This window comes from Macaca fascicularis, chromosome X (genome assembly GCF_037993035.2).
Source record: "Macaca fascicularis isolate 582-1 chromosome X, T2T-MFA8v1.1".
NCBI lineage: Eukaryota > Metazoa > Chordata > Mammalia > Primates > Cercopithecidae > Macaca > Macaca fascicularis.
The window spans coordinates 7474082-7488910 of NC_088395.1; the positions used below are offsets into that span (position 1 = coordinate 7474082).

General features: G+C 44.3%; 2 protein-coding genes across 12 annotated transcripts in view; one reads left to right on the plus strand and one right to left on the minus strand.

Annotated features, from left to right (window-relative positions):
• Window positions 1-14829, minus strand: part of PNPLA4 (patatin like domain 4, phospholipase and triacylglycerol lipase) — a 240177-nt gene that overhangs the window by 148824 nt on the left and 76524 nt on the right. The gene's annotated exons all lie outside the window — the stretch shown is intronic.
• Window positions 5240-8332, plus strand: LOC102120879 (testis-specific basic protein Y 1-like). The gene is made up of 2 exons (XM_065538472.2): window positions 5240-7763; window positions 7957-8332. Exons 1-2 carry the CDS (start codon window positions 7662-7664, stop codon window positions 8248-8250), a joined length of 396 nt encoding a protein of 131 aa, XP_065394544.1. The 5' UTR covers window positions 5240-7661; the 3' UTR covers window positions 8251-8332.

A 14829-nucleotide genomic window follows, 5' to 3' on the forward strand; every position in this document is an offset into this window, starting at 1 on the left:
TTTGTAGCATTGGTTTAATTCCATCTTTCTCTCCATATTGTAAAGATTATCTTTCCAACTTCACTTCAGAATAATGGTTTGTTATTATTGTAAATTGTAGCTCTTCTCCCCTTTTTTCTTAGTCATTATATAGTAGCTGATTATCTCACTTTCTGCAGGGGTTGAGGTCCCCATTTTTATTTCCAATTTGTGATTTCCAGCTCCATATTTTATAATATTATATTTTGTGCACTTGGCTATTGCAAAATGATTTCCTATTGTCTCTTTCGGGGGCATAGATTTGTAGCAATTTAGCCTTTTTTATCCGTTCTTCCCAGAAGGCAGTTTGCTGACATTTATGGAGTTTGAACTGTTACAGAGAGTGAGATGTGCTTTGCATAAGGACATTTCTATCATTGTTCTTGAAGTTAATGCTATGTGGGCTCCAGTGGCCATGCTTAAACGGAGTGTGAGGTATGAATCATTTCATTTTGATTTTTTCAGTGTATCAGAAAAGGACAAGGATATATTGCTATGCTGCTGATGGTACCAGAAATTCTTATCTGATGATGATGATGATGATGATGATGATGATGATGATGATGATGTCCTAATTATGTTCTGCGTTCAGACACAGGGGAAGCTTTTGGGTGACTATCATTAATTTTCTAGCACTGGCAGAGACTATCAAATGGAATAAGGAAGGGCAGCCTCAGAAGAAGGAAGTAAGGCCCTCCTGTAATCATATGAGGTTGTCAGGAATGAGTCACCCCTCTAACTCTTATACTGAGCCTCTCGATAGGGGCTATGAGATATATAGAGGTACTCAATGTCTACTCTGTCATTCTCCTTCCTCCCTGACAAACTGCTTTCCCAAATACCAGATAGGAAAAGGTCCAAAAACAGCAGCAAGATTCAGGACTATTGTTGCACAGGAAATGTGGTTCTTGGATCGATAGAAATATCTGGAGACTCTGAAAAAGGCCAAGTGCTTTACTTCTGATTGTTGATGCTTGAGAGCAAACTGTGTGCAGTCCTTTTGAAGTCAACAGTTTATCAGGGCATTGCAGATACACACTTCTTGGGCCTTCGCGTATACACTCATTGAGAGGCAATTTGATGTTATATCCTTGTCTTCTCTAGAGAAACGTATTACAGAGATGTCGATTTGGGTAGTGTTTTTATAATTTTGCAAATGAATTATTGCACATTGCATCTACTGTTACTCATAAAAGCCCACACAATATTCCTTGAATTTTAATTCGAGAAATAGCAGGAGATCAGGGGAAGGAAAAAGATTCACCCCTAGGAATAAATGTGTATGTTTTCTCTTCTCAGCAAAAAGTATACCTATGTAGGTAAATAATGAAGAGAGAATTATACACCTTTTAAGAGTCATGTTTTTGTTGTTGTTGTTGGTGGTGGTTTTGAACAGAGTCTCACTCCGTTACCCAGGCTGAAGTGCAGTGGCACAATCTCAGCTCACTGCAACCTCCGCCTCCCGGATTCAAGTGATTCTTCTGCCTCAGTCTTCCGAATAACTGGGATTACAGGCACATGCCAACACACCTGGCTAATATTTTGTATTTTAGTAGAGACAGGGTTTCACCATGTTGCCCAGGCTGATCTCAAACTCCTGAGCTCAGGCAATCCGCCCGTCTCTGCTTCCCAAACTGTTAGGAGTATAGGCATGAGCCACCACTACTGGCCAAGTCATGTTTTCAACCCATATGAGTTCATAGGTAAAGGATATATATATATATATGTGTGTGTATATATATATATATATATATATATATATATATATATAGCCATCCACAAATGTTGACCTAAATTTTCAGCCCAAGCTTCCCAAACTACTCAATATGAACACTCAGGAGTACCAAATTCTTCAGGGTTTTCTGATGGACTTTGTCTTCATGTATTCTTTATGTTTTATGTTGTGCCTTGTCTCCATTCCAGTGTTGCTTCACAATCTTTTGGTTTTCAGCTGATACAAACATCAAATGAGTGAGAAGGACAGTCTTTTGTTGGGACTGTTCACGCCTTGTCTCTGAGAATCTCAAGTGTCCTCTGGTGTCCAGAAGCCATTTTCTCAGTTATGTTTCTCAGGACACAATTCTGAGACATAAGGAGGCCTAACTGCCAAACTCCTCTTTGTGCTTCCTGCCATGGATTGTATTTCATTTCTAGATAATACAGTGAAAAGAGAGAGCCATCCATACAGTACAGTACATCCATACAGTACAGTATCAACGACTCATTAGACCTATGAAGAAAAAGGATACAAAAGGACACAAAAGTAAAAACATAAATAAATGCAAAAACTATATTCTGAACGATTTGGATCAGTGGATAACAATAATTAAAAGGTGAGCTCACTTGATGAATTTGGGGGAACAACCAAAATTGTAGATGACTCAGAAATAGATTAAAAACAGACCTAACAGGTCACAGAATCTGAATTTCTCCTCTCCAACTTCTAAACATGCCTCACGATTTTCTTACCCACCAAATCTTTCTCCTGATCATAGACAACTCTTACCCAGACTGTCAACATATATAAAACTGGTTAAAATGATGAGAGGTCTTCAAATTTATTCAGAGTAAATGCTGCTTTAAAAATGGTCATGCAGCATTGAAATATGAGCATGTTGAAAAAACATACTTCAACTGAAGTGAGACTATATAACCTGTCTGATTGGGTACAAACCAGTCTTATTTCTTCCATCTTGGTCACAATGACAATGATAATATTATTATTTTACGGATTTTCTCGACACCTTCCAGATACACAGTTGGATGATTATTTGATGTATTTATTTTTCTGAGTAGCTGATTTTAAGTCAACTCTTGTTCTTGCTACATGAAACTAAGAGCTTTTCTTTCACAGTCACATACCACAGGCTCTGGCTAACCAGCATGCAGGGTCACAGTCATGTCAAAGAAGCATCCTAAATCCAATCCTGTCTTAATTTTAGAAAATGGAAAAGATCAAAATAGCCCATGTATAAGAATAAATAGTGTATTAGTCTGTTTTCATGCTGCTGATAAGGACATACTCGAGACTGGGAAGTAAAAGAGGTTTAATTGGACTTACAGTTCCAAATGGCTGGGGAGGCCTCAGAATCATGGTGGGAGGCAAAAGGCACTTCTTACGTGGTGGTGGCAAGAGAAAATGAGGAAGATGTAAAAGCAGAAACCCCTGATAAAACCATCAGATCATATGAGACTTATTCACTACCACAAGAACAATATGGGGGAAACTGCCCCCGTGATTCAAATTATCTCCCACCAGGTCCATCCCACAACATGTGGGAATTATGGGAGTACAATTCAAGATGAGATTTGGGTGGGGACAAAGAGCCAAATCATATAAAATAGGTAGGTACATCATGGACCCTGCATAAAAAAGAGTATTATACAGATTTTAAGAGTCATGTATTTAACCCACTTAAGTTCGTGAGTAAATGATCAAAAATATAATATTGACACATAAAGGCTATTGCACCATCTATAAATTAAGTTTTTAGAGATATACATATCTTTAAGGACAGATTGATAAACAGATAGATAGATAGATAGATAGATAGATAGATAGACCTATATATGCCCCTTGTTATACGCTCTCATGTTTATCTGCCACCACACATAGAAAGAGAGACACAGAGAGAAGGTGAAGAAGAAGGTGAGGGAAGAGGAGGTATGGGAGGAGGAAGAGAAAGAGAAGGGCGAAGGAGGTGATAATTTTTAAAAAGCTGCAAATGCAACGCAAAAAAAAAAAAGACAACACCAGCACCTACAGAAAACAAACACCCACTTTAATTTTTCCCAGTGGTGGAATTGATTGTTCTGGGACCTGAGTAAAAGAGCAGGGATGTCTCTGTCTATTCTCTCTCTCGAGTCAGTCAAAGTGATGCTGCTGGTCTGTGTTTGTGTTTGAATGAGGAAAGACCTGCACTCTAGTAATGACCTAGCAGTTAGCTTGGAGGACCCTGGACATATTTGTCCAGTTCCACTCAATCCTCCCCTAAAGTACCTATGGTATTATATTAGTTCGTTTTCATGCTGCTGATAAAGATATACTTGAGACTGGGAAGAAAAAGAGGTTTAATTGGACTTATAGTTCCACAAGGCTGGGGAGGCCTCAGAATCAGGGTGAGAAGCAAAAGGCACTTCTTACATGGCAGTGGCAAGAGAAAAATGAGGAGAAGCAAAAGCAGAAACCTGGATCTCACATCAGATCTCATGAGACTTATTCACTATCATGAGAATAGCAAGGGAAAGACTGGCCCCCATGATTCAATTACCTCCCCCTGGGTTCCTCCCACAACACATGAGAATTCTGGGAGATACAATTCAAGTGAGATTTGGGTGGAGATACAGCCAAACCATATCATTCCACTCCTGGTCCCTCCAAAACTTCACATTTCAAAACAAATCATACCTTCCCAACAAGCCCCACAAAGTCTTAACTCATTTCAGCATTAACCGAAAAGTCCACAGTCCAAAGTCTCCTCTGAGACAAGGCAAGTCCCTTCTGCCTATAAGCCGGTAAAATCAAAAGTCAGCTAGTTACTTCTTAGGTACAGTGGGGGCACAGGTATGGGGTAAATACAGCCATTCCAAATGGGGACAATTGGCCAAAACAAAGGGGCTACAGTGCCCATGCAAGTCCAAAATCCAGAGGGGCAGTCAAATTTTAAAGCTCCAAAATGATCTCCTTTGACTCCAGGTCTCACATCCAAGTCACGCTGATGCAAAAGGTGGGTTCCCATGGTCTTGGGCAGCTCCGTCCCTGTGACTTTGCAGGTTACAGCCTTCCTCCTGGCTTTCATGGGCTGGCGTTGAGTGTCTGTGCCTTTTCCAGGCCCACAGTCAGTGAATCTACCATGATGGGGTCTGGAGGATGATGGCCCTCTTCTTACAGCTCCACTAGGCAGTGCCCCAGTAGGAACTCTGTGTGGGGGCTCCGACCTGACATTTCCCTTCCACACTACCCTAGCAGAGGTTCTCCATGAGGGCCCTACCCCTGCAGCAAACATTTACCTGGGCATCCAGGCGTTTCCATACATTTTCTGAAATCTAGGTGAAGGTTTCAAAACCTCAATTCTTGACTTCTGTGCACCTGCAGGCACAACACCATGTGGAAGCTGCCAAGGCTTGGAGCTTCCACCCTCTGAAGTCACAGCCCAAGCTGTATGTTGGCTCCTTTCAGCCACAGCTGGAGTGGCTGGGACATAGGGCACCAAGTCCCTAGGCTGCACACAACACAGGGATCCTGGGCCTGGCCCACAAAATCACTTTTTCTTCCTGGGCTAGAGATAACTAGATGAAGCCAGTACCTGTAATAAATATATTCTTTGTAATACTTTTTCTTATGTCTTAGTGACATAAAACTAGACATTTAATGGTACCTAGGCAAACAGTTGAATAAACAACTAGCAATTAGTAGGAAAACTGGCTGAACATAGAAAGTTTAGTAACCATTCTAGTCAACTCTGTGTTCTTATTTTTTTAGGATTGTTGACTAGGTACTGTGGATACAGTAACTAGAGTTACCTGGGTAAGAGTTAAATACAGAATCCTCCATAAAACTAGAATAACTAGTTGAAGACAAGAAGTATAACATTGCATTCTCCTCAACATTTCTCATTTCTTGTTGGAATAACGAGTTAGTTCTGTCAATGGGTAGTAGTACCTAGGTTATTACAAAGCAAGAAATAAGAAGAGATGTCTAGAATAGGATAAGTATTTGACACCAGGATGGTGAAAACAACAACAACAACAACAACAGTGTTTTCAAATAGAAACTCTTATTTCCTGTGTGATGAATGAGTTAGAATTAGTACTGGAGATACCTCTATGAGATGTGGATTTCATTTTGGGGGAGGGGTACATACTCAACAGATGAACTGCTGGGTCATATGGTAGAACTGTTTTGATTTTCCAAGGAGCCATTATACTGTTTTTCATAATGTACCAATAACATTTCTGTCTTGTAAAGGTCCCCTTTTCTGCACACCCTAAAAGGGTTTCCTTTTCTCCACACCTTTGCCATCATTACTTTTTATCTCTTGACTTTTTGATAATACCTGTCCTAACAGGTGTGAGGTGATAGTTCACTGTGGTTTTCATTTGCGTTCTCTGATTATTAACGATGTTGAGCACATTTTCATAAACCTGTCGGCCAGTTGTGGGTTTTCTTTCAAGAAATGTCTATTCAAGTCCTTTACCTATTTGTAAACCAGACTACTGTTTTTTTGTTTTTGTTTTTGTTTTTTTTGCTATTGAGCTGTCTGAGTTCTTTATATATTTTGGATATTAACTCGTTATTAGATATATGGTTCACAAATAGTTTCTCCCAAACCATAGCCTGCCTTTTCATTTTGTTGATTGTAGGCTGTGCAGAAGCTTTTAGTTTCCAGCCTGCTCACTTGCCCTACATATTTCAGCTTCCTAGACCCCCACAGTGTGTGAATGTGTGAGTCAATTGCTTAGAGTAAAGCATATCATATATATAATATTATTCATAAATAAATACCAAACAATAGTAAATAGATGTTTATGACATATATTACACACACATACACACACACACACACACAAATATCCTGTTGGCTTAGTTTCTCCTTCTCTGAGGAACCCAGCTTGATACAGACCCAGCTGAGCGAGTGTGTTTGCTGATCTTCACCGCCTGAAGCCAGTGCTTTAAACCATGAGAATGAAACATTGAGGGGCACTATGTGGACACTGGGAGAAGGAAGTGAGATGGAAAAGTTCTTTGATCGCATCCAAGAAGTGAATGGTCCTCAAGGTGCAGCAGAGGAATTTGTAGGAGAGAGGGATGATTGATGGACAGCTTTTTTTTTTTTTTTTTCTTGAGGCAGAGTTTTGTTCTTGTTGCCCAGGCTATAGTGCAATGGTGCTATCTCGGCTCACTGCAACCTCCGCCTCCCGGGTTCAAGCGATTCTCCTGCCTCAGCCTCCAGAGTAGCTGGGATTATAGGCATGCACCACCACATCCGACTAATTTTGTGTTTTCAGTAGAGATGGGGTTTCTCCAGGTTGGTCAGGCTGGTCTCAAACTCCCGAACTCAGGTGATCCGCCCTCCTCGGTCTCCCAAAGTGCTGGGATTACAGGCCTGAGCCACTGTGCCTGGTCAATTGACGTCTTTATATAGCCCCAAACCCGTCCCAGTTCACATGGAGGGATTTTAGGTAGGTGATACAGAAACTGGGTAATGATGGCAGGTGTGGAGAAATAGAATGTACCACTGAGTGGGGGGGGGGGGGTCCAGGGGAACCATGTGGCAGAAATATCCTCCCGTGCCACGTGATCTGCTAAAATTGAACATGGGGCGTTTAGGAGGGCTGCCATGTCAGTTTGGGAACTATCCTTAGGGCTGCTAACCCAAATCTCCCTTTCTCCAACCAGAGCACCCTGCCTTCCTCCTCAGATGTCACTCCCCCGCCACCTCCCTCAGTCAGGTCGCGCTGGTGCTTTGTGACGTCGAAGGCCTCCCTTCCCGCCCAGGGCTCCCATTGGCTGGGTAGTGGGGTGTTGACCAATCACAGCTCAGGGACGTGGTCGCCTCATTGTCCCGAGACCGCGGGAGGGGTATATACGGGGACCCCGGGCAGCCCGCGGTTGACCGTTGGGAGACGTTGAGCTGTGGAAGATGAGTCCGAAGCCCAGAGCCTCGGGATCCCCGGCCAAGACCAAGGAGAGCCGAAAGAGGAAGTCCTCTTCTCAGCAGAGCTCCAGTGGCCCGAAGAAGAAGGTGAGGGACCCCCCCAAGCTCCTCCTCGGCTTCCCCTCGTCTCCTTCCTCACCAGAATCCTCTCCCGGCCTCCCCTGGCACAGCCCCCACCCGGCCCGCCCGCCCGCCTCTGAGGAAACGTCCCTGTTCCCAGCCTCCTCCATCCTCTTCCCTCAACCAGAGCCCTTCTGGCATCTCCCTGTTGTCCTTCCAGGCTACCAGGGCGGCCAAGAAGGGAAAAGCAGCTCGTGGAGGGAGAGGCGGGAAGAAACGGGCCGCGAGCAAGATGGCGGCGGCAGCGGCGACGGCCCCTGAGGCGGGGAGCGGGCCAGCGGCCCCCGGCCCCAGTGACCAGCCCAGCCAGGAGCTCCCTCAGCACGAGCTGCCCCCCGAGGAGCCAGTGAGCGAGGGGACCCAGCACGACCCCCTGAGCCAGGAGACCCAGCTGGAGGAGCCACTGAGTGAGGGGGCGGCCACCGACTCCCCCATCTCCCTGAGCAGCGACTAAGTTCAGTTCCAGTCGCCAGACCTCAGAGATCTCACCAGCACGGTGGCCCCTGGGGAAGACAATAAAATGAATGTGTTGCAAATTGATCTCAGTGACTCCGTGTTCTCTGGTGGTGGGGAGGGAGGGGAAGGAGGGGGGAAGAGGTGGTGTGTGGGGAGGGAGGGAGGAAGTGGTGGTGTGAGGGGAGGGAGGGAGGAAGTGGTGGTGTGACGGGAGGGAGGGAGGGAGGAAGTGGTGGTGTGAGGGGAGGGAGGGAGGGAGGAAGTGGTGTGAGGGGAGGGAGGGAGGGAGGAAGTGGTGGTGTTGGGGGGGGAGGGAGGAAGTGGTGGTGTGAGGGGAGGGAGGGAGGAGGAAGAGGAACTGTGAGGGGAGGGAAGGAGGAAGAGGTGGTGTGAGGGGAGGGAGGGAGGGATGGAGGAAGTGGTGGTGTGAGGGGAGGGAGGGAGGAAGTGGTGGTGTGACGGGAGGGAGGGAGGAAGTGGTGGTATGAGGGGAGGGAGGAAGAGGTGGTGTGTGGGGAGGGAGGGAGGAAGAGGTGGTGTGTGGGGAGGGAGGGAGGAAGGGAGGAAGTGGTGGTGTGAGGGGAGGGAGGGAGGAAGTGGTGGTGTGAGGGGAGGGAGGGAGGGGGGAAGAGGTGGTGTGAGGGGAGGGAGGGGAAGGAGGGGGGAAGAGGTGGTGTGTGGGGAGGGAGGGAGGGAGGAAGTGGTGGTGTGAGGGGAGGGAGGGAGGAAGTGGTGGTGTGAGGGGAGGGAGGGAGGAAGAGGTGGTGTGTGGGGAGGGAGGGAGGAAGTAGTGGTGTGACGGGAGGGAGGGAGGAAGTGGTGGTGTGAGGGGAGGGAGGGAGGGAGGAAGTGGTGGTGTGAGGGGAGGGAGGGAGGGAGGAAGTGGTGGTGTGAGGGGAGGGAGGGAGGAAGTGGTGGTGTGTGGGGAGGGAGGGAGGGAGGAAGTGGTGGTGTGAGGGGAGGGAGGGAGGGAGGAAGTGGTGGTGTGAGGGGAGGGAGGGAGGGAGGAAGAGGTGGTGTGAGGGGAGGGAGGGAGGAAGAGGTGGTGTGTGGGGAGGGAGGGAGGAAGTGGTGGTGTGTGGGGAGGGAGGGAGGAAGTGGTGGTGTGAGGGGAGGGAGGGAGGGAGGAAGTGGTGGTGTGAGGGGAGGGAGGGAGGGAGGAAGTGGTGTGAGGGGAGGGAGGGAGGGAGGAAGTGGTGTGAGGGGAGGGAGGGAGGGAGGAAGTGGTGGTGTGAGGGGAGGGAGGGAGGGAGGAAGTGGTGGTGTGAGGGGAGGGAGAGAGGAAGTGGTGGTGTGAGGGGAGGGAGGGAGGGAGGAAGTGGTGGTGTGAGGGGAGGGAGGGAGGGAGGAAGTGGTGTGAGGGGAGGGAGGGAGGGAGGAAGTGGTGTGAGGGGAGGGAGGGAGGGAGGAAGTGGTGGTGTTGGGGGGGAGGGAGGAAGTGGTGGTGTGAGGGGAGGGAGGGAGGAGGAAGAGGAACTGTGAGGGGAGGGAAGGAGGAAGAGGTGGTGTGTGGGGAGGCAGGGAGGGAGGAAGAGGTGGTGTGAGGGGAGGGAGGGAGGGAGGAAGTGGTGGTGTGAGGGGAGGGAGGGAGGGAGGAAGTGGTGGTGTGAGGGGAGGGAGGGAGGGAGGAAGAGGTGGTGTGAGGGGAGGGAGGGAGGAAGGAAGTGGTGGTGTGAGGGGAGGGAGGGAGGAGGAAGAGGTGGGGTGTGGGGAGGGAGGGAGGGAGGAAGAGGTGGGGTGTGGGGAGGGAGGGAGGGAGGAAGAGGTGGGGTGTGGGGAGGGAGGGAGGAAGAGGTGGTGTGAGGGGAGGGAGGGAGGGAGGAAGTGGTGGTGTGAGGGGAGGGAGGGAGGGAGGAAGTGGTGGTGTGAGGGGAGGGAGGGAGGGAGGAAGAGGTGGGGTGTGGGGAGGGAGGGAGGAGGAAGAGGAAGTGTGAGGGGAGGGAGGGAGGAAGAGGTGGTGTGAGGGGAGGGAGGGAGGGAGGAAGAGGTGGGGTGTGAGGGGAGGGAGGGAGGAAGAGGTGGTGTGAGGGGAGGGAGGGAGGAAGAGGGGGGTGTGGGGAGGGAGGAAGAGGTGGTGTGTGGGGAGGGAGGGAGGAAGAGGAGGTGTGTGGGGAGGGAGAAAGGAAAGAAGGAAGAAATACGTGGTATGTGGGGAGGGAGGGAAGTGGGGTCCCGTGGGGTTGAGGTCAAAGGGAGAGGTCACAGTTAGCCAGACAGGAGAATAAGGATTGCCTCACGGCTGAGCACCGGAAACAAATTTCCCCTTAGCAGGATGACACTTCTTCTTGTAACGTTTGTTTCTTCATGCAATCTTGCTAGCACATACACCAAGTACCAAGAACCGGATTCTACCTACTTAGGTTTCATTGTTAAAATACTTTTTCGTTTATAGAAACCGATGCAAGAATCGTTTCTATCGTCTTTCCTTTCAGCGTCCCCTCCCTACAATCTAATTAAGAAGAAAAATTGAAAGTAGAGCAAAATCTATCCACTTGAAAAATGCCTTTTTATCTTTGCAAGTGAGGAGACAAAAAGTACATTTCGTATTTCCACACATTGGAAATACACAGGTCTTTTCTATATATAGTAGAACTTACTATATATGAATATATGTAAATTTTTATATAAATAAAATATACAACTATATTTACTATAGACAAATATATATAGTTTATATATTTACATGTAAAATATATACAGATATAAAATATGGAATATATATTTATATATAAATATATAAATATAAATATACGTAAATATAGATTATATATGTACACATTAGAAATACACAACTCTTTTCTATATATAGTAGAACCTGCTATGTATATTTATATATTAATATATCTATTCTTATGTTTTTATATTTATAGATTACATATAAAACTATATTCTATATCATATATTTATATAAAACATATATTAACCATATATTTATATTTATAAATAATATATATAGATATCAAATCTGTATATGAAACCTATCTATAAATATAAATACGTGAAAATAGATATCTAAATATAAATATATACAAAATATATATTCTATATGTGATCATTTAGAAGGTAAGGTGTTGTGATTGTTGAAGCATCGTTCACAGATAAAAAGAGAAAGGAAATTATCATTTTAAGAAAATTAAAGTACAAAATTATCACGATTCAATTCCCAGTTGTCAATACTTACAATGAGAGAATAATATAGAACTTGCTATATATAGAAAAAACGTGTATTTCTAATGTGTATATATGTAATGTACATTTACATATATAATTATATAAATGCACAGGTCTTTTCTATATAATAGTAGAATTTTATATAGTTGAATTTACAATATATGTAGAAAAGACCTGTGTATTTCTGTATCTATATTTAGAAAAGCTCTGTGTATTTCTAATGTGTATATATATAATTTATATGTTTATTTATAGATAAATATATAATCTCTATATATTTATATATCTATTTCTATGTATTTACATTTATATAGAGATCTATTTCACATATAGATTATATAAATACTTATATTCTATATAAATATATATATAAATGTAAAAATATTTATATTTCTATATAAGATATAAATAATATATAAATATGTAATGCATAAAGATACATATATCATATATAAAATATATATTCTATATATGATCACTTCTTTTAGAAGGTAAGGTGTTATGATTGTTGAAGCATGGTTCACAGGCAAAAGGAGAAAGGAAATTATTGTAAGAAGAATAAAGTACAAAATTATCATGATTTAATTTCCAGGTATTAATAATTACACCTACAGAATAATTCATGCCATTTAATCTTACAATGAATAACACATTAAACTTTTACATGATTATGAAAATATGAATTTCCATATAATAAGGGTTTGAGATGTAAAGCTCTGACTTTATAGGCCATTTTCACTTGTTACATACATTGTTCTTATAGCTTTAAAGATGCTAAAATTAATGGTGGCTTAGAAGAGATGGTAGCATCATTTGAGACACAATAAATGAGTTCTCTTCCATCCTTTCCTTGGTGTGGTCAGGGCTTCACTTCATTAGCTTAGGAAGGGATTTCAGAGCTTTGCATGTTGACCTTGTAGCTGCCTCCTATGGAATCCTACGAAACCTAGGCCACAGAAACAGGGCATTGTCCCATGTCCTGAACGCCATCATTTTGTGGTATATTTGTTTTGTATTTCTTATATGGAAATACCATATAAGGATGAGCATTCTTGGTATAACTCAAAGCCTGTTTATTTGCAAGGCTGTATTGACCCTGAACAATAAATACCTGTATGTTATGGATGGGAAACAAGTCCGCATGAAAAGCTCCTGCTGTCTTTTAGGAAAGCCTATTGGCTGTGGTTGTATATCTCTTTCCAAAGGGAAATTGGTGAACTTTCGCTATCGTTTTTTCCATAATGACAGCATAAAACTACAATAAACTGAAACTTGTCAGTGGTCACTTTTGGGGTTGGTGTATATTAGGGAGCACTTTCGCAGTGTGTTTCAAAATTAGATTCAAGGATTAATTTCATGCACCTTATTTTAATACCATATTTCCATTCAAGCTCTGCATGTTATAACAGTCTGTGATGATTCTTTTGGCACTGAAAAAATTATCCATGGCACTTAAACCGTGTTTCTTTCATCATTTCATGGCAGTAGGAGCTTCAAGTGCTATTTGTTGGGAACCCATCCTGACTAGCTCTTTCACTGGGGTTTCATGTTTTATTGTGATATTTGGCAGACTTGTGTTTCAGACATTTTCAGATTTGGAAAGTTACTATGATTTTGAAATTATAAATGCAAAAATGTCACTGAATTTACTTTCACCAACTTTTAATTCATTATAGACAATAAGTGGTTTAATCAGAAATCAGGCCAGGTGAGGTGGGTCACGCCTGTAATCCCAGCACTTTGGGAGGCCGACGTGGGCAGATCACTTGAGTTCAGGAGTTCGAAACCAGCCTGCCCAACATGGTGAAACACCGTCTCTACTAAAAATACAAAAAATAGCCAGGCATGGCGGTGTGTGCCTGTAATCCCAGTTACTTGGGAGGCTGAGGCAGGAGAATTGCTTGAGCATGGCGGTGTGTGCCTGTAATCCCAGTTACTTGGGAGGCTGAGGCAGGAGAACTGCTTGAGCCCTGGAGGTGGAGGTTGCAGTGAGCCAAGATTGCAAGATTGCACCACTGCACTCCAGCCTGGGTGACAGAGCAAGACTCCATCTCAAAAAAAAGAAAAAAAGAAAAAAAATCAGTAATTTAAGTAATCTTTTAATTTGTTGGAGCAGTCATAAATACTACATCTTCATTTAAGTCTTTCTTTATTCTACATGTTATATACACAGTTAAATTAGTTAATAAGAGTGTTAAAATTTTCCCTCCTTCTCCAACTACCCACAAGCTGAGGCTTAAAATAAGCAGTGGAATGAGTAAAGACCCGAAATAATATAACTGCAAGGGTGCAGTTTACTTTTATAATAAAATAATAAATATCAAAGCTTCCTGACATTTTAGGCAAATCTTCCTGTGTCCCTAAAGGGAGGATCCCCTTGACAACAGTCATGAACAACAGGTGATCTGCAGATTCTCAGGTGTCAAAGACAGTTGGTGGGAAAATTTGAAAACACCTTGTACATATTAAAGAGCTCAGCATGAGATGATGTCTACATACATATGTCTCTGTCTCATTAGACCACAGGAAATAGGACACATGGCAGGAAGGCTCACGTCGATTCCCCTTGACCATGCAGCTTCCTCTGCTCCTGACTCCTAAGAACTTTCTGACCCATTGGTCATTCCCAGCTTCAGATCCCCACGCGTACGGATTGTTTTTGGCCCCATGTCAGTGATACATGGGACATAGAATTGCTCTCCAAAACACTCTGGAATTGAAAAATGACAGGAGAAGCTCAACGCGATGGCTGGGTACCAGAGGGAAGGCCTTCTGCTGTTTTGAACACTGATGCTAAGTTCTAGAATAACTGCAGCTGCAGCCCATTGGGCCTGGGCATGTGTCAGGCAGGGTGTGAAATGCTCCCCAAGCACGTCCTCATTTCTCCCTCACATTACCCCTGTGGATTAATCGGGGCTCTAGAGAGACACCACCAACAGGTGATCAGCAAAGATAGATGAGAGGGGATTTATTAGGGGAATTAGAGGATGAAAAGTCTCAGGGCAGGCTATCTGCAAGCTGGAGCCCCTGGGATGCCAGGAGTGTGACTCAGTTCACACCCAAAAACCTCAGAACCAGGGAAGTGGATGGTGTAATTCTCAGTATAAAAGAGCCTGAAGTTCTGATGTCCAAGGGCAGGAAAAGAGAAGTCCCAGCTCCAAGAGGTAAGGGAGGAAAGTGCCTTTCCTCTGCCCTGTTTCCTCTATCTGGGCCCTCAGAGAACTGGATGGGGCCTGTCTCTATTGAGGGCATCTTCCCCACTCTGTCCACCAGCCCACGCCAATCTTCCCGGGAATACATGTGCAGGCTCACCCAGAAACAATGCTTTACCAGTTCCTGATGTATTCCTTAAGGCAGTCAGTCACCCAGAAACAATGCTTTACCAGTTCCTGACGTATTCCTTGAG

Excerpts from the sequence above, each read along its gene's own strand:
- LOC102120879 (XM_065538472.2), top strand. The coding sequence starts at position 7,662 with ATGAGTCCGAAGCCCAGAGCCTCGGGATCCCCGGCCAAGACCAAGGAG. Across the intron at positions 7,764-7,956 it reads CCAGTGGCCCGAAGAAGAAG|GCTACCAGGGCGGCCAAGAA; the intron begins GTGAGGGACCCC and ends TTGTCCTTCCAG.